The sequence below is a fragment of the Balaenoptera ricei genome, chromosome 10 (genome assembly GCF_028023285.1).
Source record: "Balaenoptera ricei isolate mBalRic1 chromosome 10, mBalRic1.hap2, whole genome shotgun sequence".
In the NCBI taxonomy this organism is placed as follows: domain Eukaryota; kingdom Metazoa; phylum Chordata; class Mammalia; order Artiodactyla; family Balaenopteridae; genus Balaenoptera; species Balaenoptera ricei.
The window spans coordinates 86,111,432-86,137,232 of NC_082648.1; the positions used below are offsets into that span (position 1 = coordinate 86,111,432).

Genomic DNA, 25,801 nt, shown 5'->3' on the forward strand with positions numbered 1-25,801 from the left:
TCTACTGACTGCCTTATTTCCATTGTAACCCCAGGAAAATGTCAATTGACATTTTCACATGTCAACACACTAGTGGAATCATTCAGAGAAAATCTCAACACACTAGTGGTTAATAATCAACACACTAGTGGAATCATTCAGAGAAAATCTCTTTCTTTTTCAAAAATTTATCACATGCTCTCTAAATGATAAATGCATGCGTGCAAGATACCCCCTGTGTACAATCTATGACAAGTGGTCTCAAGGTTAGGAAGTTGTAGGTTTAAAAAATTTTTTTTGTTGTTTTTTGGGGTTTTTTGGATTTTTTTGGCCCAGGGTAAGGGGAAGGTATATTAGAAAAAAAATTTAGTCCCTATGGTCTTCACAGACAATAACGATTGACAAAAATCACAAAATATTCTTGACTAGAGAAAATATAATGGAATAGTGCCTCCATCTTCAGAGTAAATACGATTCTTGGATTCTCTGAACAAACAGAAAGATCCGTTTATCAACAGGAGGGCAAAGATTAAGATAGGGTTGAGATACACAGATCAAGGATGCTCTCATTTCCTAACCCCACAAAGTTGTATTTTTCTGGGAGTATGTTATGCATTTACACCAACATAAAGTTCAACCTGTCATCATTCGAATAAGTCCCCTGGGCACTTGATTTACAATCGACTCTGGCAGTCCTGGGTTTGGATTCTAGCTACACTTTCTGAAAGATGGTCTATGGCATAGAGGTTCAAAGTTAGGACACTGGTGGTAGCCTGCCTGGGTTTGAATCCTGGCTCCAGGTTTACAAGCTGGTTATTTAAGTTCTCTGTGCCTCAGTTTCCTTATTTTTGAAAGGGAGATCATCACGGCACTGTTTCTGTGAGGATTAAAAGTTAAAATCTATATAAAGCATTTATAATCATGCCTGGCCCATGGTATTTGATGAGTGCTTGCAGCTATTCTTATTCATTAACTATGTGACCTTGGGAAAATTATATAACCTCTCTGAGATTCATTTCCTTGTCTATAAAATTAGAATTATAGGGTTGTGAGAATTGAAAGAAATAAAGCGTGCAAAGCTCTTGGCACACAACCTCGTCACATAGCTGGTGCTCAATAAATGTTCACTTTTAGATCCATTTCCCTATCATTTAAAAACTGGAAGGTGGGACTTTCCTGGTGGTCCAGTGGTTAAGACTCCACGGTCCCAATGCAGGGGGCCCTGGTTTGATCCCTGATCAGGGAACTGGATCCCGCATGCTGCAACTAAAAAAGATCCCGCACGCGGCAACGAAGATCCTGTGTGCCGCAACTAAAACCTGGCGCAGCCAAATAAATTAAAAAAAAAAAAAACAACTGGAAGGTAAACTGCTTATCAATGAACAATCTAACACCCACAAAATGTTCTACGGTACCACAGTTTGTATATAGTTTTGGGCTTTTTTTAAACTGTGTTTATATTTCTACTCCCAGCCTTGAGCTATTTCTATTTAACACCTACCTTGAAACTTTGCCAGGTATTTCAATATTTTTATTGGATGTAGCATTCTTCATTTTTGCTATAGCTGCTAAAATAAATTTTTTCCAAATGCTTTATAGAAACTAAAGATGATTATATTGTGCCTATTTGCTCTTACTTTACGAGAACATGAACACTCTTTCCTCCCAGCTAATAAGCTTTCTGAATGTCATTCTTGCATGTGTAAGAAAGACATGGTACTGGACCTGGTCTGGTGCAGACACTTTCTTGGCTGTCCAAGGATCACAGTCATGGTATCTGGAATACAGGCTGAGCCCACATAGCACCGTGCAGGCCAGGATCAACCAGAGTGCCAAAAGATTGATGTAGAGAGACCTGAAGAAGTGAAAACAAACCAGCAAATGACGATTTTAATTTCCATCTCAAAGATGAGGAAAATTGTTACATAAATAGAAGAGACTTTCATGATTATATTCAATAGATGTGCATTCTCTTTTGGTTCTCGAAAATGCTACGGGTTTTATTCTGGCCTAACCTTCTGTTTATGATGTCAATCAACACTGTATTTGGAAATACTTGGAATAGATGGGATTTTGCCATTGAATGAATGTATCCTCCTGGTCAGAGTTCCACGGGCATTATTAGCTTTACAATCGTGTCTAGTTAAGTCCTTCAGGACGTCTTGTCACGAAATAGAGATTTTAATAGTCAACAGGGCAGTGACTATTACTCATTTTACCTTTAAAAGTGATGCAATTATAAACTGCTAAACACTGTTAGCCTTTACATAGCAACTCGTCAAGCTTGTTTAAATGTGGTTTGTGATGCCATCCATTAAATAGGAAAGGCAAACCTGTATTCCTTGGACAGGTATCTTCCAAAACAATGTTCAGCATTTTAATAAATGATGTGTGCTCCAGTAGAGTGTAAAGGTTTACATAATAGCACTGGAGTCAGTCCTGAGCATAAATCTTAGCTCTCCCTACCATATGTGACCTTGGGCAAGTAATCTAACCTCTCTGATCCTCAGTTTCTTCATTTACAGCTAGAAATAACAATGCCTACCTCACCGAGTGATAATGTGAAACTAAATAAAATAGTATATATCATATAGTACAATGGCATGTAATAAACACTTGTTAAATGGTAGTTATTGATATTATTAGTGTTAATATCATTGAATGCTATGTCTTAATAATCAGTTGATAGTAAATATTTCTCCCACTAGGTGGCTACATTTTCCCCCCAGGGGTGTTGTAGTGGACACTGATAAGCTGCCCTAGGCTGAAGAGAGGTCTCCCCACACCCACCAACTCATACCTCCTTCCCCAGAGAAGCCTGCATAAAATGACAACTGGATTCAGAGGTTTAAAGGCTAAGTCCCCTCAGGCCAACTTGGGACAGTCTGAAGGGTCATCCCAGCTCTAGGGCTCCCCTTGAGGCCTCTGTTGAGACTGCATTACAGTCCAACTTCTCCCTCTGGCCAACCCTTCTTCCTTCCCCTCCTTCTCTGTTCCAGTGGTGATGCCCTAGTAGACTCTGGCATGCTAACCTCCATCTCACAGTCTGCTTCCGGGAGAAGCTACCTTGCAGCAGGTCCCACAACAGATTGCTAGCCTTTTTCCTTGACTGACTACATTCATCGCATGTTTTGTTATTGTCTTAAAGTACTGTAACTATATCTCATCTCCAAATCATCAGAAAATATACCCAGACACTCTCTCAGTCACCACACCTCACTTATATATGAGTTAACACTTTATTATATTGTTTTATTTTACTTTAATGTCATTCATGTAGATCTGACATTGTACTCAGTCAATCAATGTCAGTAGGTCTTGACTTTTTTGGCTGGGACTCATTCTTCCCATGGAGCCAATGTTAAAAAGTGGGAGAAAATGGTCCCCCTGAGCTCTTGTTTAAGAGACACATTGGACTATTCTGAAGGAAATTGTTTCTTACTAAGAAAGCTCTAATGCTGTTCTTTCAGTTATAAAATTGGCTTTTTGAGTTCCATGTTCTCAAAGAAACGTGTTCCCAAAGAAGAGCATGTGCACAATTCCTTTGGGAGAGGCGTCATTGCTAATGTAGATGGATTAATGGATATATAAATTATATTCCTTTAAAGTGTCTTAAAGTAGCAGAACTCCTAAGCTCACTTTTGGGGGATTCCATATCCAGTTATTATACTCATATTCATACAGATTTTTCATTGTGGAATTTACCAAAGACAGATAATGTCTAAACCAATTCACTCTCATATACTGACATGTGACCTCATATATTTCTCACATTCCCCTTTGAATAGCAACAGAACTGCCACTCCTCCTACTCCAACCACCTTGTTACTCTTAATCAATCTACTTAGAGTTTTATAGCACCTAAATGCATAGCCTGATTTATCAGCATGAAGAGCACTAGTCACCAAGCTTATCTGAGGCCTCCTGACAAAGAACCAGCCACTGTTCATAGTCTTCGCTGAAGCCAAGATGGGCTGGAAAGTCCCCTGACCATGCTGTCCTTCCCACCTCTGAGCTTTGCCCAAATCACTCTGCCTACTCAGAATGCTCTCCCATACTTCTTCACCTGCCCACATATGGTCATTCTTCAGGACCTGCCTGCTTGACAGGAATCTCTCACTTATCCCCTGCCTTCACATCCCATGATTTGAGGTGGAAAAAGGAATTCACATTTACTGGATCCCTACCACATGCATGCCAAACACAGTATTTTATAATACCTCCACGAGATGTGTGATATCTTATGCTTATTTTACAAGTTTAGAAACTGAAGCTCGGAGAGTCTAAGTAACTCACGCCAAATCACTCAAGTAGCAAGTATTAGAACAAGGTTATAAACCCACGACTGTGTCTGAAAATAAAATGCACCAGCACACCTGGCAATATAATGCTCTAGAACATTTCCTCTATTTGTTATACTGTTTCACAGAACTGTTATACCTCTAGTGTTAGTTTACTTTTCACATACTTGCATATATTTTCCTAATTTGATGCTAAGTTCCTTCATGACAAGAGCCATATATTTATCATTTTTTATTCTCTACAGTTCCTCATACAAACAGATGCACAATAAATGCCTATTTATTTGATAAGATTTGTTTTACTTAATAATTGATATAAATATTTTTAAATATCGGATTTAAAACATACAATGCCACTTTGTTCTATGTGATCCTTTTGTAGTATATCATTTATCTCTTAGAATTTCATGACACAAAAGACTTAAAACTTGAGCAGAGCTTGACTTTTGAAAGAGTTTCCATAAAGACAACTGATGGTTATTGCTGATTCATATACCGTAGTTTGTCTTACATTTTTGCCTGGAATCTGCTTTTACAGGAAATATATCTCTGCACTTGGGACTGGTTGACTCCATAGACGCTGGTCCATGTGAAGGTCCCTCCTATGACGATCGTCCAGAATGTGTGTCTTTGCAAAGGGTTAGGATCAAAACTAAATGAAAACAAACAGAAAACAAATTTGAAGTCTCAGCCAAACACTACAGAAATCTTCCTAGAGTAATTTTGGAAGCAAGCAATGTATACCTACATAAATATAAATAAATATTTATAAATATAAATACATACATAAATATGTACCGATTAAGTAACATAAAAGGTAGAAATATTCTTAAGTTCAATGAAATAAAAATTGATACTTTCAGAGATTTGGAAACTCTGGATGGGACTGGGGGAAAAAAATGAATGTTCCAATCATTCTGAGCATTTATAGAAATTGTTCTCCCATGGCCATAGGAAATTATTTAAGCAAGTCTGCCATGCTGTAATCAGAGAGGAGCACGAAGCTGAAAAAAGAGAGAGAGAGATTCCTAGGTACACTGCAGCAATAGAAATAGTACTGAAATGAACACAATATTGACATATTTTGTGTGTGTAATTCCTCTCCTAGCACATGTATAGTCATAGTTCTACTTTATATTCAAGCTTAAGAATTCAATTAATGCAGTTTAATGGTTTTCATGTCATTATAATCTGTTCTTAAAATGCTGTGTGCACAAACTAAGTACTCATAGTTCAAAGTCATTATGACATTTACAAAACATTGCTACAAAGAAAGCTCAACTTCCACATTCGATACACCTTTTAACCCTTCTTAACGTATCACCTTGGAAAGAATGAGTCTGTTCATCTCTCATACACAATGTAAGCTTGAAAATTTTCTGCAGAATTAGTTTCAATGGAAACTTTCTGAAAATTATGAAATTCTGCAATTCCACTTCAAAGCTTATATTTGAGATCAGCTGAGTAAAGTGCTACATTTTTATGCATTTTCCAGCATTCTTATGGAAAGATAAGAGCCTCTATTCCATTGTCTAACACTTAATATCAAAGTCTGAGTTTTAAGGGTGTTGGCCCTTTCTCCCAAAGAGAAAGCAGCTACTATACTAGCTAATAACAGTCAAGAACCAAAGGGTTCAGCGAGTTACTTGAAGGAAGTAAGACAAGATTTAAAACATCCAATTCAGTGGTTTTGGCAATACAGAATACATGTCAACTATAGACCATACAGAAAATACCAACACAAAATCCTTCCCTTCATTTACCTCAACAAGAGCAGATCTATTGCCCACCATATTCTCAAAACATATTTGAAAAACAAGGGATATACAATAAGGCTTTTCATTATTCCTTAATTGTTGGCAACCTTGTAACGGTCATAAAAATGTCTAATCTTTTACTTTTTAGAATCTCTTACTGATGTATAAGTTATCGTTTCAATGCAGCAATGTATGTACTCTTTGTATAAAGTGACAGTTATTTTACAGAAAAATGATTGACTCCACACCCTTTCCCCTCAACCTAGCTGACTAGGAAGAGATTTGGGAGTAATCCAAGTCTCCCAAGTGGCCACTGGTTGTTTCTGCCTCTTGGTACCCACTCCCCCTTCTTCTGGTAACAGCAACCTAGGTTTGCCTTGGGGAAACTATACCATTTCTCCATTAAATAGTCTAAATGGTGGTCAATCAAAATGTCCTGCTCTGCACTAGCTACAGGATGGAATCATGCCCACGCTAGGCCAACTGGGGGCTCTCTTCCTTGGAATCTGAATCTTGCGGTAAAAGAAAAAAAAACTATTGAGAACAGCTGAAGTTGATTCACTGTAATTCATTCTTGCAAATTAACACATTGACCCTGTTCAATTTCTGACGTTCTTCTCATACATTAGCACCTATTTTCAGAAAACTGGAAGAGAGCCACCAAGTGCAAAATGATTTTCTTTCCTTTTGCCAATGATTTCTGCTTGCTTATCTCAGAACAGGGCTGCTGAAAGAGAAAATAAGTTGGTCTATGTCAAAATGACCCCCCCCTGCACGTTGAATGTGATGTACAAGGAAGACACTATTGATCCCAAAGAGAAGGTGTTTAAAATATTTTTTTAAATTGTGTGATATATTTGTGATGAAATATCTATTTTCTCCATTAGCCTTCTTTAAGAAAACTAAATAGTTGTTGAAGACGTTGTATCTTATGCTATACTGAGACTTGAGGCATCAGCTGTAACTTTTCTAGTCAATTTTCAAGAAATAATATTTAATATTATATAATGTACATTATTTAACATTTATACACATATAATACACACATATATATGTAGCATAATAATAATATACTATACATTATCAGGGTAATATTAAAAGAGAAATTCTCTAGGCTGCTTGAAACAAAGAACTGTCAAAATGGAATCACTGTCTTTTAGTGTTTTTTTCTTAAGAGGTTTCCTTTTCTTCTCTCTCTAGTATATCTTCCCTTATTTCCCTACCCACACCTTTCAACCTATGCCAGACTTTAATATCTGGAAGAAAATACTCTTTTGCTATCAATCCCTTCTCAGGAGAAAGCACCATCCTCAGCTCCATGTAGCTAACTACCAACTGACTAACCCCTTAAAGACCTGGTGGAAACTCCTTACGCATTAACTTCCCAGATTCAAATTTTTGTACCACACCCTTAACGGTTGGTTTGTTTTCTAATGTAAACTTACTATTTCAGCCAAGAGATTTTTTTTAACAGAAAAAAACCAAAGGAATGTTCTATTAACCAAGAAGTAAATAGCAACTTACTTCCAGAAGTTTAATCTTCCTCCATTATAGGCATCATTTAGAATAGTGTTGATTCCACCTTGAGTCAATGAAGCCTGTATAATCACAGATGCAAATCCAGCCACCATGATCCCAACTTGAAAAACATCCGTCCAGATAACCGCTTTAAGACCACCCTTTGAGGGGAAAGTACATTAGGATTAATGCTTCTACCAGATATTATTAAGCATCTACATGCTTATACACCATGCTGGACAAAGATAACGAAAACATGGATCTTGGCCAAGAAGTGCACCCAAGGGAGATAGTCAGGAAGGTAATGCTTAGACCAAACTTTCAAATATAAGCAGAGTCCAAGATGTAAGGTCCTCCCAATAGAGAAAATAGCATGGGCAAAAGCTTAGAGAGGTTAAAATATGTGGCATGTTGAGGGCAGCCAAATATATATTTTGGAGTGCCGTGGAGTGGTGTGGGAATATCGTTGGGGAAAAAATTCAGAGTCAAATTGCAAATGGCAATATCATAGATTTTATCCTATAGGTAGGGCTGAAATTCAACCAGTATGCACAAAGAAGGACATACCAGTTGTTGAAAAAACTAAAATTGTTTTGTATTAGCCACCACCACAAACTTCCCAAGTGTCCCCCTCCAGTCCCTGAACCAGCCCCTCCTTGAGGACCTTGTCTTCCAAAACACTGAGCAACTAAAAGATTAAGACCTAGAATATCAGGGGTTGCATAAGACTTGCACCACTGCTAAGGATCAGCATCCATGATAATATCAGTGCCCATGCCATACTGGTTCTTACATATTTTGACTGTTGCTCCTGCCTAAAGGCAATGGGAAGTTATCTCAGGTTTCTAAGCTGAGGAATATTATGATCACAGCTATAGTAACACAGCAACAGTGAGAGTGAATTAGGAGACAAGGTTGGGGACCACGGCATGGTTCAAATGAAAGAAAAAAATATCAGTTATGATCAATGTCCTACAAAGGATCAAATTTTACCCTGGACTGAATATTCCTTACAAAAAATGTTATACTGTGGGAGGCAGGTATGAAGAACCCAGATGGCAGCATGCAATGATTGAAATTTTCAATTTTGCAAAGCAAGTGTGTAGAGTGAAAGGAGAAATAATGTTCTTGACATACCATGGTGCAGTAGAATGTGCAGACCACACCAGTAGCCACTACAGCACCCCAAAGATCGAATCCTGTGACTGTAGAAGAAAAGAAAATGCACGTGTAACTATGAAACATATATAAGCACTTCTCAAAAAATCATCAGGGGGAAGCTATACCATTTATTGGGCACCTACCTCTACACCCACTTGCCATAAACTAGGTCCAAATATCAAAAAATGTACCAAAACAAATGGAGTTTAAAACTTTATTTGATGAGTTAAATAGATCTGGCTTCTACCCTCAGGCACCATACAGTATCCAACATTGGCTAAATCAAATACATGAAAAAGCATTTATATTGTAATTAAGCTAAGACACCGCTTGATATTGGGAGGTAGTTACCCAGACTGAATGGGGTCATAGGATACTTGTTGTCATGGTTCAAATAAACACATTATTCTACCAGTCCATGAAAGGCAAGTTGTGCGTGTTAAAATGGGGCCAAGATAGAGAAAAGTCTACATAATTTGTTACCATTTATTTAAGAAGTAAAGGGGCATATTATATTTTTTTAATGAAAGGATAACAACTCTATGCCCACAGATTTGAAAATCCAGATGAAATGACCCAATATCTTGAAAGACACAATTTGCCAAAACTCACACAGGAAAAAAAGAGATGATCTGAATAGACCTATATTTACTTTAAAAATTGAATCAATAATTAATAACCTTCCAAAACAGAAAGCCCCAGGCCCAGAGGGTGATGAATTCTACTGAATATTTAAGGATGGAATCATACCAATCTTTTTCAGAGGATAGAAGCAGAGGGAATACTTTATAACTCATTCTATGAGGCCAGCAACACCCTAATACTAACCAGACAAAGACATTACAAGAAAAGAAAACTACAGACCAATATCTCTCATGAATGTAGATGCAAGAATCCTCAACAAAATATTAGCAAATCAAATTTTAAGAGCATAAAAAGAATTAAACACCATATGCAAGGCTGCCTCAACATTTGAAAATCAATTAATGGAATCCACCACATCAACAGACTAAAGAAGAAAAATCATATTATCAAATTAATAGATGCAGAAAAAGCATTTGACAAAATCCAACATGCATTCATGATAAAATCTCTCAATAAACTAGAAATAGAGGGGAACATTCTCAATCTGATAAAGATTATCTACAAAAAACTTACAGCTGACATTATACTTAATGGTGAGCCACTCAAAGATTTCCCACTAAGATCAGGTACAAAGGAAGGAAGGAAGACATAAAACCCTCTTTGTTCACAAATGACATGATCATCTTTGTAGAAAATCTGAAATAATTGGCAAAAAATCTCCCAGGTCTAATAAATGATTATAGTAAGTTTGCAGGATACAGGTTAATAAACAAAAGTCAATCACCTTCCTATATACCAACAAAAAACAGGTGGAATTTGAAATTTAAAGCACATTTCCATTTACATTAGTACCCCCCAAAATGAAATACTTAGCTATAAATCTAACAAAATATAATATATACAAGATGTATATGAGGAAAACTACAAAACTCTGATGAATGAAATGAAAGAACTGAATAAGTGGAGAGATATTCCATGCTTATGAATAGGACAACTCAATACTGTCAAGATGTCAGTTCTTCCCAATTTAATCTACAGATTCAGTGCAATCCCAATGGAAATCCCAGAAAGCTATTTTGTGGATAATGACAAACTGTGGAGAACTGAAAAACTGATTCTAAAGTTTATATGGAGAGGCAAAAGACTCTGAATCGCCAACACAACATTGAAGGAGAAGAACAAAGCTGGAGAACTGACTGTACCTGACTTCAAGACTTAATATGAGGACTTCCCTGGTGGTGTAGTGGTTAAGAATCCGCCTGCCAATGCAGGGGACACAGGTTCAATCCCTGGTCCGGGAAGAGCCCACATGCTGCAGAGCAACTAAGCCCATGTGCCACAACTACTGAGCCTGTGTTCTAGAGCCTGCGAGCCACAACTACTGAAGTCCATGCACCTAGAGCCCGTGCTCCACAACAAGAGAAGCCACCACAATGAGAAGCCCGTGCACCGCAATGAAGAATAGCCCCTGCTCACTGCAACCAGAGAAAGCCTGCACGCAGCAACGAAGACCCAATGCAGCCAAAAATAAAAAAATAAAAATGAAAAGTAGAAAAGACTTAATACGAAACTAGAATAATCAAGAGAGTGTGATATTGGTGAAAGAATAGACAAATAGATCAATGAAAAAGAACAGAGAGCCCAGAAATAGACCCCCATAATTAAAGTCAACTGATCTTTGGCCAAAGAGTAAAGTCAATTCAATGGGGCAAAGATAGTTTCTTCAACAAACGGTGCTGGAACAACAGGACATCCACATGCAAAAAAAATGAATCTAGACACAGACCTTACACCCTTCACCAAAATTAAATCAAGATGGCTCATAGACCTATATATGATGTTGCCTTTTTAGATACAACATCAAAGACACAGTCTATGAAAGAAATAATTGATAAGCTGGACTTCATTAAAATTAAAGAACATATGCTCTGTGAAAGATAATATCAGATGAATTAGAAGATAAGCCACAGACTGAAAGAAAATTTTGCAAAAGACACATCTGATAAAGGACTGTTCTCCAAATTATATTAAAACTCAACAGTAAAAAAATAAGCCTGATTTTAAAATGTACCAAAGACCTTACTAGACACCTCACAGAAGATATATACATGGCAAATAAGCATATGAAAAGATGCTCCACATCATATGTCATCAGGGAAATGCAAATGAAAAGAAGAAACTTATTAGAATGGCCAAAATCTGGAACACTGACAACATCACATACTGGCAAGGATGTGGAGCAACATAACTCCTTCATACATTACTGATAAGAATGCAAAATGAGGGCTTACCTGGTGGCGCAGCAGTTGAGAATCTGCCTGCCAATGCAGGGGACACGGGTTCGAGCCCTGGTCTGGGAAGATCCCACATGCCGCGGAGCAGCTGGGCCCGTGAGCCGCAATTACTGAGCCTGCGCATCTGGAGCCTGTGCTCCGTGACAAGAGGCCGCGACAGTGAGAGGCCCGCGCACTGCGATGAAGAGTGGCCCCCGCTTGCCACAACTAGAGAAGGCCCTCGCACAGAAACGAAGGCCCAACACAGCCATAAATAAAATAAATAAATAAATAAAAATTAAAAAAAAAAAAAGAATGCAAAATGGTAACAGCCATTTTGGAAGATAGTTTGGTGGTTTCTTACAAAACGAAACATATTCTTATCATATAATCCCACCGTTGCGCTCTTTGGTATTAACTCGAAAAAGTTGAAAACTGCATATGGAATAGTCTCTCCAAAAAGTTGAAATGAAGTCTGAGAAAGCTTCTAGATCTAGTTCACAAGAAATACAGTTCATCAAAATGACTCAACAAGAACAAGAAAATATGAATAACTCTATATTTATTAAAGAAACTGAATCCATATACCAAAACCTTTCTACGAAAACAAACAAATATCAGGCCCAGATGCCCACACTGTGAATTCTTTCAAGCATTTAAGAAAGAAATACACAGTTTTATACAAACTCTTTCAGAAAATAGAGGAGGGAACACTTCCCAAATCATATAAAGCCAGTATAATTGATACCAAAATCCTGACAAAGACATTAAAGGAAAAGTAAATTTCAGGCCAATATTCCTCATAACCTGTAAAAATCCTTAACAAAATATTGGCAAATCAAATCCAGCAATATGTAAAAAGGTTAATACATTATGACCAAGTGAGATTTATCCCAAGGATGAAAATTGGTTTAACATTTGAAAATCAATATAATTTTCTACATTAACAGTGCATTATGACAAAGAAAAGAAATAAGAGGCATGCAGACAGGAAAAGAAGTAGTAAAACTGTCTCTATTCATAAACAACAAGAAAATCATAAGGGATATGCCAAAAGCCTACTTGAATTAATAAATATATTTAGCAAGCTCTCAGGATAGAAGATCAACATATAGAAGGCAATTGTATTTTTCCATACTTGCAAATGAATAATTAGAAAATGATATTATAAAACAATACCATTTGCAATAGCATAAAAAACATCAATTATCTAGAAATAAATCTAAGAAATATGTACAAGACTTCAATATCAAAAACTAAGAAACATTACTGAGAGAAATTTTAAAACGCCTGGGTAAACGGATAAATAGGCTATGTAATGGACTGGAAGAATATTTGCTTTTGTAAAGTGACGGGTCAAGTCTTTTGCCGACTTTTTGCTAGGTTATTTGTTTGTTTTGTATTCATTTTATTATTCTATGAGCCAGTAAACTCAACATCAACAGTCATCAGAAAAATACAAATTAAAACCACAATAAGATAATAGATCATACAACTAGAATGGCTACAATCGAAAAGACAAATACGAAATCTGGCAAGGACACAGAATAACTGCAACTCTCACACATTGTGGGGCGGGCGTGCAAAATGATATAACCACTTAGAAAAGCTATTTGGCAGTTTCTCTTAAATTTTTTACATGCACCTACCCTGTGCTGGGTCAGAATAGTGTGTATTTAACTGTATATTGCTTCCAGGTACTCATCCACTAAAAATGAAAACGTGTGTCAAAAAGCAAAGCAAGACAAAACAAAACCTGTATAAGAATGTACTTAGCAGTCTTAATTCAAAATAGCCTAAAACTGGAAACAACCCAACATCCATCAACAACAGAATGGATAAACAGATTTTCGTAGATGTATATGATAAAATACTAGCAATAAAAAGGAATGAACTACTGATACATGTAGCAACATGAATGAATGACACAAAAACATTTTGTTGAGCAAAAGAAACCAGATGCAAAAAGGCACTATATAAAATCTAAGAACAGGGAAAACTAATTTATGGTGATAAAAACTGGCTGCTTGGAATGGAAGGGGGGATTCATTAGAAAGAATCAAAAAAATTTTTCTGGGATTTGATGATAGAAATATTGTATATCTTGAGTTGGGTTGTCACACAAGTACACAAAATTGTTAAAACTCATCCAACTGTGCACTTAGGTTCTGGGCATTTTAATGTACATAAGCTACAATATATCTCAATAAAATATGGTTTTCGATTTTAAAAAGCAAGGAAGAAATGTAAGAGACAAATGAACTAATTACAATTACATAAAATTATCTGGATCCTGATTCTAACAAACACTGAAAAAAAAATCAGGGAAATCTGAACACTGACCTTATATTGATGACAGTAAGGTATTAATGTTAATGTTTCAGAAATGATAAAGGTACAATTGTGTTTAAAAAACACATCCTGGACTTCCCTGGTGGCGCAGTGGTTAAGAATCCGCCTGCCAATGCAGGGGACACGGGTTCGAGCCCTGGTCCGGGAAGATCCCACATGATGCGGAGCAACTAAGCCCGTGCACCACAACTACTGAGCCTGCGCTCTAGAGCCTGCGAGCCACAACTACTGAGCCCGCGTGCCACAACTACTGAAGCCCACGTACCTAGAGCCCGTGCTCCGCAACAAGAGAAGCCACCGCAATGAGAAGCCTGCGCACCACAACGAAGAGTAGCCCCCACTCAACACAACTAGAGAAAGCCCGCGCGCAGGAACAAAGACCCAATGCAGTCAAAAATAAATAAATAAATTTATTTAAAAAAAAACAAAAAACACACATCCTGGTACAAACGTCCAGTCATGGAATCCATAAGTCATGGGAATGTAATGTACAGCATGGTTAATAATACTGTATCGCATATTGAAAGTTGTTAAGAGAACAAATCTTAAAAGCTCTCATCACAAGAAAAAGAATTTTGTAACTATGTATGATGATGGATGTTAACTAGACTTACTGTGGTGATCACTGTAATATATACAAATATTGAATCATTATGGTAAACCTGAAACTAATATAATGTTATATGTTGATTATACCTCAATGAAAAGAAAAGTATGTAAAAGACATATGGAATTCAGATGAAATGATAAAATATCTCAGATATACAGCAAAATAATCTAGTGAGGGAAATAGGAAGTGAATTAAACCAAGAGTTGATAATTATTAGTGTAGAGTTAAGGGTCCATTAGGGCTCAATACACTATTCTATTTTAGTGTATGTTTGAAGTTTTCCATAATCAAAAAAAAAAAAAGTTAAAAAAAATTGTATCTAGAGAATGTTAAGTTCCAGTTCAGCTAAACAAGTTTCTATGGACATCTGTTGCACACCAAGTACCCTGTCTACGCTTGTGTCTACTCCCTTGGTACAGTACAATACACAACTGATACTCAAATGGTCAAAATGCAGTCCTTGGATCCTAATTTACTCCTAAGGAGTGGCTCAATAAACTGATAAGAACAGAGTTCTTGAAGCATTGAAGGCAGTGCTTTCTTATCCCCAGAACTGCACTTTAAAACTCTAAAGCCAACATCTTTAGTTACACTTAAAGCCAATAGGTAACTTATGAAGTTTATAGTTCAGCTCTGTACATATGAAGTGATCCAACCATGATGTTGGTAATATCGACATGGAACATGCCTGACATTCAGAATTCAATAGCACATTATATAGTGGAGTTCTTCTTTGTAACAATACTGTTGCACTTTATTATCTATGTATTATGAAATCAAGAAATTAGAATGTGGAGTTAGCTGGGGTTTTTCATTTTCTTTTTTTTTTTTTCTTGTTTTCTTTGGGGTTGTCTGTCCATTTTATATTAACTTGAGGAACTGTACCACATTCTTCCCATCACAGAGTCCACTTGTCCATTTTACAAGGAAGTTTCAGAGATAAATTCACTTCTGATTGATAAGAATTCAGAGAATGTAGAGTTCCCCTGAAGCCTTCTGAAGGTATGACTAACACACACATTTGCCACAATAAACAATCTCAGTTTCACAGCTATTTTCTGCCCAAATCTAGAGCATATAGTAATTTGTTGATCACTACAATCATCACACATTTGTTTATAGGGATACTATAGCCATCTGTCCTTCGGTCACTAGGAGCAATCTGATATTTCAAATCACACAGATCTCTTTTTCTTGTATTTTGGACCACACTAGAAATGGGGAGAAGAAAAGTTTCTCTCCCTGCCAGATTTTACAACGGGACCAAGTCTGAGCTGAATAACACAGAAGCCTCTTGGAGATGGGCTCCAAGTTATAGCCACAAAGGAAGTGCAGTCTTTCATGATTTTGACTACAGGGGGCGTTCATTCTGAAGGGATGGAGAATGGCTGGTTGGCACATACCAGAGAAACACCGCCCAGTGAAGTCTACAGACCTTTTGAAGCTATGATCCAGGAACCCAAAGAAGCTGCTAGCATAGACACTGAACCCACCTGGCCCGCCTCAAGCTGATGCAGGTTACTGGAAGCATTCCTCCACCTCCCCATCTCCCCAAAGATAGAATAAGGTCTGTTAAAAGTGAACCCCCAAATGTGAGTGACATATTGGTAACTCTAAAACGTACCTTGATTCAAAGCCAGGGCAGGGGCATAAATAACAATTCCAGTATACAAAATCTAGGGGAAAAAAGAAAACCAAATAAATGGTATGAATTACAAAATGAAATATTGATATTTTTCTATAAATTTAATTATGAATTAAAACTGCAGTTTCAATATACTTAATAAAATTTGCTTTTAACTTGAAAAATGTTATTTAAGTGAAGTTGACTCTCCTTTTCCATTTGTGGTGTGGTCATAGGTCACAAAAATCTTTTATGACCAATTTTGTGTAAAAATAGACTTTTCATGTTGTGCTTAGTGCGGATAGTCACTGATACATCAAGTTTCAAATCAATTTTCCTAGATCTAGAACGATTAGAAAGAGAGAAAGAATACAAATTTAAAAGGGGATGCTTCCTCATTCATATGCTTTCAAGCTGTTGTTAATCACTGCATAATTAATTGGGAAAACAGTGAAAATTGTGGAAACTTGTTTGTAAAAGTTTGCATGACCACTAATTAAACAAAAGTGTAAATTTGCCCTAAAATTTCCTGAAAGCCAACAAAAATTCTATTCTACCTTTTTAATATTATTTATTATTTTTCATTCATACATTTAACAAATATTTATTAATCTGGGGTACAATAGTGAGTAAGATAAATACGTTCTTTTTTCTCAGAATACCATTTTCATTGCATTTGATCTTCCAAATACATAGAAGCTAATTCTATGATTACTGTATAAAACATATGAAAAAAACATGTTATATAGTAGTTGAATGATTAAATTGCATGAGTGATCTATGGAAGTAAGTCTTTCAAATAGCAGATTCTAAAGCTCCCCTCTTTTTGCAAGAATGAACTAGCTTTTCACAGTCATTATTTTGTCCAAGTTAAAGATTTGAAAATGTGACCACAGGCCACCTTCCTAACATTTGTCCCCACTTTTTCATTTCTGTTGGCACTTCTAACGATGATCCAAAGAGTGTCTGAACTCCGCACTCCGCTGTCGAATGCGAGCTACCAGCCTCAGCTCTGTGTCAGAATCTCTACCAGACCCCAGAGGGCTCTTTCCTTTTATACTGCAAGTGTTAAGGACAGATACAATTTAAGTTATGTAATTTACAAAGATGTAAAATGGAGTCGAGTTAAATAATTGCAAAGGCACTCTGTCCTGCTGTAGCAAATGCCTGGGTAGCTTTTGAATGGAGAAATGGAACTATAAAAACGGTTGAGAATGAAAACTCCTTCCTGGACCTCCATTATCAAACTCATTCTTAAAGCACTTAGCTGCCAAGAGGAAGATAGGTCTAAATGACGTGACAATGATCGTGATAAGCCTCCAGCAGCCTGGATGAAGGGTGGGAAGCATTCTCTGTCACTGATTGCTTGGCAAATCTTTGCTTTCCATTTGTGTCAAGCAGTAAATCTATACTTGCGTATTCTTGAAGTACTGGCTTGTGTACTTGGCTTTAAAAACTCCTCCAGAGCGCATGATTTTGTTGTTTTATATCAGTGAGTACATCAATTGGGTTTTATAGTTCGATTTTTAAAAGAGAGCACTGATTCATTTTTTAAAGTATGCTTTCAAACAAAGAAAATTATTTCCTAATGTCTTCCTATGTCAGTTAATTTTTCCTATTAAATATATTGCTTAACATGTTGCAAAATACTATGAAACATACAACTTGTTTTCCCTTTATTACAATTACTACTATCAGCTACTACAGTTCCTTCAAATACTTTTGTCATCTCAGTAATGCCCTTACTGTCACTTTGGTGGGGACAGAGGGAGGTGTGAGAGGGAAAAGCATACTTTCCTAAAGTAACATAACTGTTGCTTGATCAATATAATATTCCATGTTTACTTAAATCATTCTGTTTTCCCAGGAAGTAATGCATTTGCTGCAACACTGTTTAATGATCTTAAGGATTAATGCTATGTAGTGACAAGTGTTTTTCCTTTTTTGTTTCCTCCTATTTTCAACATCTCTTTTTTATCTTTCATGTATTTACCAAATAAGCTTGACGCAGATGCCTTGTTTAAAAACATTGTACATGAAAAAAAGAGAAAATAAACGAACTAAGGGCTACTTACTGTTTGAACAATGAAGAGGATTGTTCCACAGAGACGAACATATTTGTTAAATCGAAGTCCTAAATACTGTTTCCAAAAAAGGAAAAATGGTTAATATGTAAAACTTCTGGACACTTTTTAAAAACCAGCAGCTTAAGAAGTAAAGGAGTTAGAAATTTAAAGCAACTTCATAACTAATTCGTATTCTGCATTCCTATTTCACTGTTATTTTAAATTACATAGAGAAAAATTGACCCTTGTTTTAGAGTACTGTTCAATGGCTTTCAACACAGAACAGCTCCAACACCCACAGGAAACTCCGTCAAAAGTTTCTCCTTTCTTGCTCCTTTGTAGTCAAACCCTCCTCTCACCCCTAAACCTTGGCAATCACTGACCTGTTCTCCATCCCTACGAGTTTTGCCTTTTGCCGAATGTCATACCAATGGAATTATATTCTGCATTTTTAGAATGAGCAAAGTGTGTCCTCCCCTTTCTCTTGGTATCTACCCAATACATTTCCTTTGATACACTTAGGGAATCAACCCTTTCCCACTTTAGGCAACTGTGGTGGAATTGTCAATCAAGGTGCCCAGCCTCGGCCAAAAAATAGTCACATGACCCAAGTTCAGCCAATCAGCTTCTCTTCTCAATGGGTATTTGAATCTTAGAGGCAAGATATAAAGACAGAAAATGATTGGAGCAGAAGCAGACTGATCCTGACAGGGTGGCCTGAAGAGGCTGCCCTCGCTTCTGTCCTTTTCAAAGTCTGTTTGCTCAGCTTTTCCCCCTATTCTATGAGCTACTCCCATATCCTCACAATAAAAAATTTTAACTTAAATCAGCCTAAGTAAGTTTCTGTTCAGAGCCAAGCGTGACATCTGCGATATCTTATAATATACAAGCATACCTCATTTTATTACACTTTGCTTTTTTGTACCTCATTTTATTACACTTTGCTTTTTTGTTCTTCACAGGTACTGCATTTTTTACAAATTGAAGGTTTCTGGCAACCTTGCATGAAGCAAGTCTATCGGTTCCATTTTCCCAACAGCATTTGCTCACTTCATGTTTCTGTGTCACATTTTGGTAATTCTTGCAATATTTCAAACTTTTCATTATCGTTATATTTGTTATGGTGATCTCTGATCAGTGATTTTTGATGTTACTATTGCAAAAAGATTACGACTTGCTGAAGGCTCAGATGATGGTTAGCACTTTTTAGCAATAAGGTATTTTTAAATTACGGTATGTACATTGTTTTTTCAACATAGAGCTATTGTACACTTAATAGACTACAGCATAGTGTAAACATAACTTTTATATGCACTGGGAAAGCAAAAAATTCATGCAACTCACTTTATTGCAATATTCACTTTATTGTGGTGGTCTGGAACTGAACCTGTAATATCTCCGAGGTATGTCAGTAGTGTGCTTATCTCCAATATTATATATCATAATGTATTACAGAGTTAGAATCCTAGGATTTTAGAGCTGGAAGGAAGCTGGGGTCCAACACATTCTTTAACTTGAATATTATTACTACATATAGAGAGAATTCTAAGGCTGACAGTAGTCTTTTCATATAGCAGAAAAAATGAGGAAGGAAAAACTGACATCAGAGGAAAAGACACCAGATATTTTTGCTTCATAATCACAGCTAACATTTATAGAGTATTTGCTGCATGCCCTGTCCTCCCAACAACTCCATGAGGCAGTTACTATGCATAAGTGCATGTTGGAAACCAGAACACTGGGGCACAGAGAGAATACCAAGGCTGCAACCTAATACTCGTTGGAAACACAATGCAAATCTAGGACCATTTGATGCCAAACTCTGTGCACCTAACCACTCTGTTATTCAAAATAACAAGAAAACTGCCCACGTGTCTAAGATTCATTCAGAGTGAGTGAGTGGCACTGACACATAATAGGGCCTCCTAAAATAACTGATGAGTAAAGAATATACAATGCAGTGTAGTGAGTGCTTTGGGGCAAGAGTTCCAGCCCTTGTTCCAGCCTTACTCTTGACTCCACGAGTTTGGGACACTCTAAATCTCAATTTCCTCCTTTTGAAAATGTGGATCATAGTAATCATTCTTTCCCCGCTTACCTTGCAGGATTTTGGAGACTATCAAATGATGTAAATGGATGGACAAATGTTGTAAACTGTTCACTTAAGAGTTAAGACGTTAAGAAGCTGGTAACCAAATCCATAGGCCTTGAGAATTTGAATCTCAGTGAATTACACGAGTCGAAATCATCCAAGTATATTTTGGAAGACTTTTTAGAAAACCCAAGAAGTGTCTTGAAGCATGGGAACAGAGCTGTGTTATTTCTTCTGAGTTGTTTTAGCAAAACTCTATTAAAAATAAATGTACATGAATTGACAGAGAAGTCTTTGCCTTTTCTAGGTATGTGTATCCATACTGCTGGAGACTAAAGAAAACTGAAGAGGAAAATGTGATGGAGGTAAGAATGTAGCAAGTTGAACAACAACAACAACAACAACAACAAAAATATATATATATATATATATACATATATATTTTCCCCTCTCACAATACTAACTCAAGACAGAACCAAGAATTCTATCACTAACTCAGTGGCAAATGAAAAAAGTGCACAACCTAAAAGTTGAGAATTATGTTCTATTCTGAGGCCTCACTGAGGACTATAGCCCAGGGAGGCAGCCTCTCAAGACAGCTCTGAGGAACTGTTCCAAAGAGGTAAGGGAGGAGCCAGGATATATAGGAGTATTTGCTGGGAAACAAAACAAAACAGAACATGTAGTTGAACATCAAAAGATTACTGCTAATCACAAAGAACTGACATCTCAAGTTAATGATTTTAGTGCTTTTCTGTGTATGGGAAAATGCAAGAGTCTGAGCTTACTGAAATCCTTCCTTTCATATACATCTTATCTACCTAGGGCCAGTATCCTATTTTTCTCCATCCTGGATTCCCCTCAGGGTGAACCATGGGGGGCAGCTGCAGTGGCTGATGGCTTGGTGGCCACAACATCTTTTGTTTACCGAATGGCAGGGGCAGTCTTTGTCCATCTCAGATACTGGGCTGCTAAAGAAATACCTAAAGATCAAGCCACTGATCAGTAGGCTCAGAGAATAGCTCTAGGATTTCTAGACAAAACTACAGAATAACAGTAGGTGTCTATGTTACCAAGCAGGACCCTATGGTACCTTCCCGGGACAGACCCCTGTCCCCACGTCCTCTGCCTGCCTCTTGTTTATAGAAAAGCTGTAGTCTTCCAGGCCTCCCCTGAGTCACAAAAGCCTGGCTCAAGAATTAATGATTGAAAGGGTGTGAGTATGTAGTGACAAAGGAGCAGATGGGCCAGGAGAACTAGTAACAATTCAAACAGTAAATCAGCAATATGGCAGTCACAGAATCTTTAGTTCCTCCCCGAAGTACCAAGATAACAGTATCTGATGCACATTTCCTGAGTTGTTTTACAGATGTTAAAACCTCCGTCAAATGGAAGAAGTTAATTACTTGATGACCATGAGCATGTAGCCCCAGACCTACTGGAGCCTGAGGATTGATAATGTTAACCCCTGTGACACTGCCCTATTACCTCACCACCAATCTATCAGAGAATTTTGCACAAGGTGGTCACATACTCTGCTGCGACTCCCCTCCCTCACCTTGCCTTTAAAAATGCTTCCCTAAAACCCACTGGGGAGTTCAGAATTTTTTTTATCATTAGCTGCCCCAGACTAATAATAAAAGCTGCACTTTCCTCCACCGCCACCTGGTGTCAGTAGATTGGCTTTACTGCGCATGGACGAGCGGACCCAAGTTTGGTTCAGTAACACCTATAGTCAGTTGAGATCTCTCATAGTCCTCAGTACTTCGAATAACTTAGCGACACTAAGATTTCTATTGAATTTTTTTAAAAAAGAGAGAGAGAGAGTCTGGGCAACGTAGTTCAAACACATTGATTTTGCTGAATCCAGAAACATCCTGAAGAAACGGTGAATGCAGTTGGGCTCCTGCATATTTCTTCTCTGTGAATCTGGAAGTTGCTATACACCTATCAGGACTACACCTTGAAGGCAGTGATAAATAGATATCACAAATGCTTCTGCACAGCCAATTGTAGCTAACAATCTGGAACTAGGGAAAGATTTCATACTTGCACAAGAATGCCAGGGTATCTCAATGCTGGACTTCTTATTCTGTATAGTTGATTCCATCTCTCAGCATAAAACAAACAAAATATGCCACAAGAAAGTGTTTTCCATGACCAACTGCCAGGGACATAGCATGTTACCTAACTTCCCTGTCCCCAGTGGCCTGGCATCCGCTAGGCGTGGACACCGTCAGTGTGTCCACAACCCCTTGAGTCCTGCACCACGTCCCTTTTGCCTGCACCATTCTAAGCTCTGCTCAGGGTTATAACACTCACCGGAGCCTTCAGAAGCAGCCAGTATGCACCACTACACAGCCTCTAGGCATGTGTCCATTTTGCTTCAGGCTCTCTTGTGTAGCTTAACTTACTCGGAATCTCTGTCTGCAAAATGGGGCTCTCACAGTATAAGAATTATTTTGAGTATTGAGTCAGATAATGTACGTCAAACAGGCAACCCAGCGCCCAGCCTGTATTAAGCATTCAGTAAACGTTCGCTTTTTGCCATTTTTAGCTGGAACCCTGCTAACTTAGCCTCCACCCCTGCAAACGTGTGGGAAATCTGTTTCTGGTTGAGTTAATGTTGCTGACCCGAAGAGGCACAGGTCAGTGATTATGAGAGGAGCATTCACCTATGGGGACTGAAGTCCTCTTGCCAGGTTCTTCAAACCCTTTCTGGGTTTTGGAGTTGGTTAACTACAGATCAGAGCTCACGGACTCAAAATGCCTACAGATCTCGTCAGGTAAAATACACCAACTGGATCAGCCAGGCGTTCATATATTACCAGGTTGAGATATTTCTTATATCCATTAAGAAATATGTCCTCTGACATCTCCCTCAAAGCAAGAACTCCCTTCAGTCCTTTCCATTTTCCCTTTTGCATTTTTGATAAAGACCTAAATGTAGATAGATTTCTCTACCATAAGAAAGTAACCATGCAGATACAATGAAGAGACCTCAATATAGAAATTAATAGGGAATGAGAGCAACGGCTGTAAACTGGGGTTCCTGTTGCCACAGGGAATGTGAGCCCAGTGTCACTAGTCTTTTAAGTTTCAAAAGAAGTCAGAATCTGGAATTTTATTTGACTTCTCATCATCATTAAATGCTAAATTAAATTTTTTTCAAAACATTATAAGGGTCAACAACAACAAAATAGACCTAAGACTGAGTTTGTCTGGGCTAATCAGTTTGTCACTTTTGAGCAAAACAAAGAAACTCTACCCTGCTCACTTCTGGGGCGATGACTAAACGCTCTCAAACACAAGGACCAGAGTGCAAAGAAGGCCATGCTGCACCAAGGGCACCTCACCCTGCAATGACATCACTAGAGCCCAGGCAGTTTGTCACCAACACTTGTTGTGCCATTGGGGCTCGTCCCCAGCACCAGTTGAACCAGTCTCACTAAGAAACCACCATCCAGTGGCTCTGGGTTGGGGCAAACACTACATGAACTCAAGGACAAGGTGGCTGCTGAGAATGAGGCTCGGGGTCCTTGGATAATGGTCTATTAGAGAGAACACTTCTGCAGGTTTGTCCACGGAGCTCATGGAACTGGGCCCGACCACTCCCCTAAACTTTTATCCTCCCCTGACACTCCCACTCAACAGCTCTTTAAACTCAGCCAAACATTCACACTATCTTTGCAAAGCCCTTTCCGGCAGACAATTTGAGAAAATTTATAACCAGGGGACCTGTGCAACTGGAAAGATGGTTTCCCTTAATCATCTCTCCACAGAGAGAGAAGGCAGAGATGCTTAAGAACTCTGCAGCCAAATTTCCCTAGTGATCCCAAGGGAACAACCTCTACCACCATCAGCCCAATACTTATGGTCAACATTTATTCAGCACTTACCCTGTGCCAGACACTATTCTAAACGCTGCCCTTGCATCATCTCATTTAATCCCCCCAACAACCAGATGAGGTAGGTGGTATAATTATTCCCATTTTGAGATTAAGAAAGAGGCACAAAAGGTTAAATAAGTCAGCCAAGGTTACCCAGCTAGTAAGCATAGAATCTGGTCTCAAACACGAGATTCAGAACCTTAACCATGTGGGTGCCTGACTCTCTGTGGGAGGCATGTTTGTGGAGACGGAAGGAGGGGAGAGTACCCATAGTTCCTGGAAAAGTGAGTGGACCGAGGACCTGGAATGAGGGGATTCCTTTCAAGGAGGAGGAGCTGAGACTTACCCTTCCCCAAGATAATAAATTGAAAAATCTTTCCCCTTGACTTGGAATCAAAGATGTTAAAGCAGAAATGGCCTTACCGAGCACTAGTCCAAATAACTCCATTTACTCTGGAGCCTCTCTTTTCCCCTGAGCTCATGAAAGTTAAGTCCCAAGATTTTTTTTCGCCTTTACAGGACACCTCTCCCCAAAAGGGGAGGGCAGAAGAGGTGATGGATATGAACGGGGAGACACTTGGAGGTGGTGGTGAGTCTGCCCCCAGGAAAATCCCTCCAGGAGCCTGAAAAGTACTCCCCTCACCCCATCACCTCTCCCCGGGCCCTCCCTCACCCTGTACCTCGTAGGTGCTGGTAATTTCCAGTTTGTAGAATACCGGGAGGAAGATCTCCGCGCTGAGGACCACCACAAAGAAGTAGGTGATGGCAAAGATGCTGAATATGGCCCCAAAACGGTAGACCTCGGAGGGGGTGCCCAGGACGGTGACAGCCGACATGAAGCTGGCGGTGAGGGACATCGCCACGGGCACGGCGGTCATCCTGCGGCCGCCCATCAAGAAGTCCTTGGAGGTCTTCTGGCCGCGCCCCGCGAAGGCGTAGTAGATGCCGATGACGGCCGAGATGAGCAGCATCCCGGCGAACACTACATAGTCCCACACCACGAAGGTGCCGATGTCCCGCGTTGAGGCCATGGCCGCGCGGTTGCCGGGGCCCTGCGCGCAAACGGGCGGCTCCGCGGCTCGCAGCCGGAGCCGGAGCTTCACCTGCGCGCCCTGCGCTCACTTATTCCCAAACCCCGCGCGGCGGGCGTGGCGCCCTAAGGGGATTAGAGGCGTCTGGCAGGTGTCGGCCCCCGCCGGCACCCAGCGTCTCGCGAAAGGGAAAGAAGGGTACGCTCTGGCAGCAGCCTCTGCGCCCACCGCAATGGGACTTCGGGGACCCCACCCCCAGGTGCCAGGCCAGGGTGGCTCCCCGAGGGCCGCGGACACCTGGGCAGGTGAGAACTTGGAGCTTCCAGCCGCCTCTGGCGAATCCTCAAGGAGCGCTCAGAGAAAATTTTATCAAGTGGCACCCGAGGGAACGCACTATTTAAAGGAGCAGGCGACCTATGGGAGACGTGGGTCAAAGGGCAATTGTCACGCCTTTATTTATTTATTTTTTTGACATCTTTAGTGGAGTGTAATTGCTTTACAATGGTGTGTTACTTTCTGCTTTATAACAAAGTGAATCAGCTATACTTACATATATATCCCC

General features: G+C 38.9%; 1 protein-coding gene across 1 annotated transcript in view; it reads right to left on the reverse strand.

Moving 5' to 3' along the window:
• SLC5A8 (solute carrier family 5 member 8) overlaps positions 1 to 25,516 on the reverse strand; it is a 56,046-nt gene extending 30,530 nt beyond the window's left edge. The window contains exons 1-7 of the mRNA XM_059934765.1: positions 24,889 to 25,516; positions 18,236 to 18,301; positions 16,161 to 16,212; positions 8,693 to 8,760; positions 7,562 to 7,716; positions 4,792 to 4,932; positions 1,705 to 1,834 (exon numbers count right to left, since the gene is read on the reverse strand). Of these exons, the coding sequence (XP_059790748.1) occupies positions 1,705 to 1,834; positions 4,792 to 4,932; positions 7,562 to 7,716; positions 8,693 to 8,760; positions 16,161 to 16,212; positions 18,236 to 18,301; positions 24,889 to 25,239 (963 nt within the window). The 5' untranslated portion in view covers positions 25,240 to 25,516. The remainder of the gene's footprint in view (positions 1 to 1,704; positions 1,835 to 4,791; positions 4,933 to 7,561; positions 7,717 to 8,692; positions 8,761 to 16,160; positions 16,213 to 18,235; positions 18,302 to 24,888) is intronic.
• Between the last annotated feature and the right edge of the window lie 285 nt (positions 25,517 to 25,801).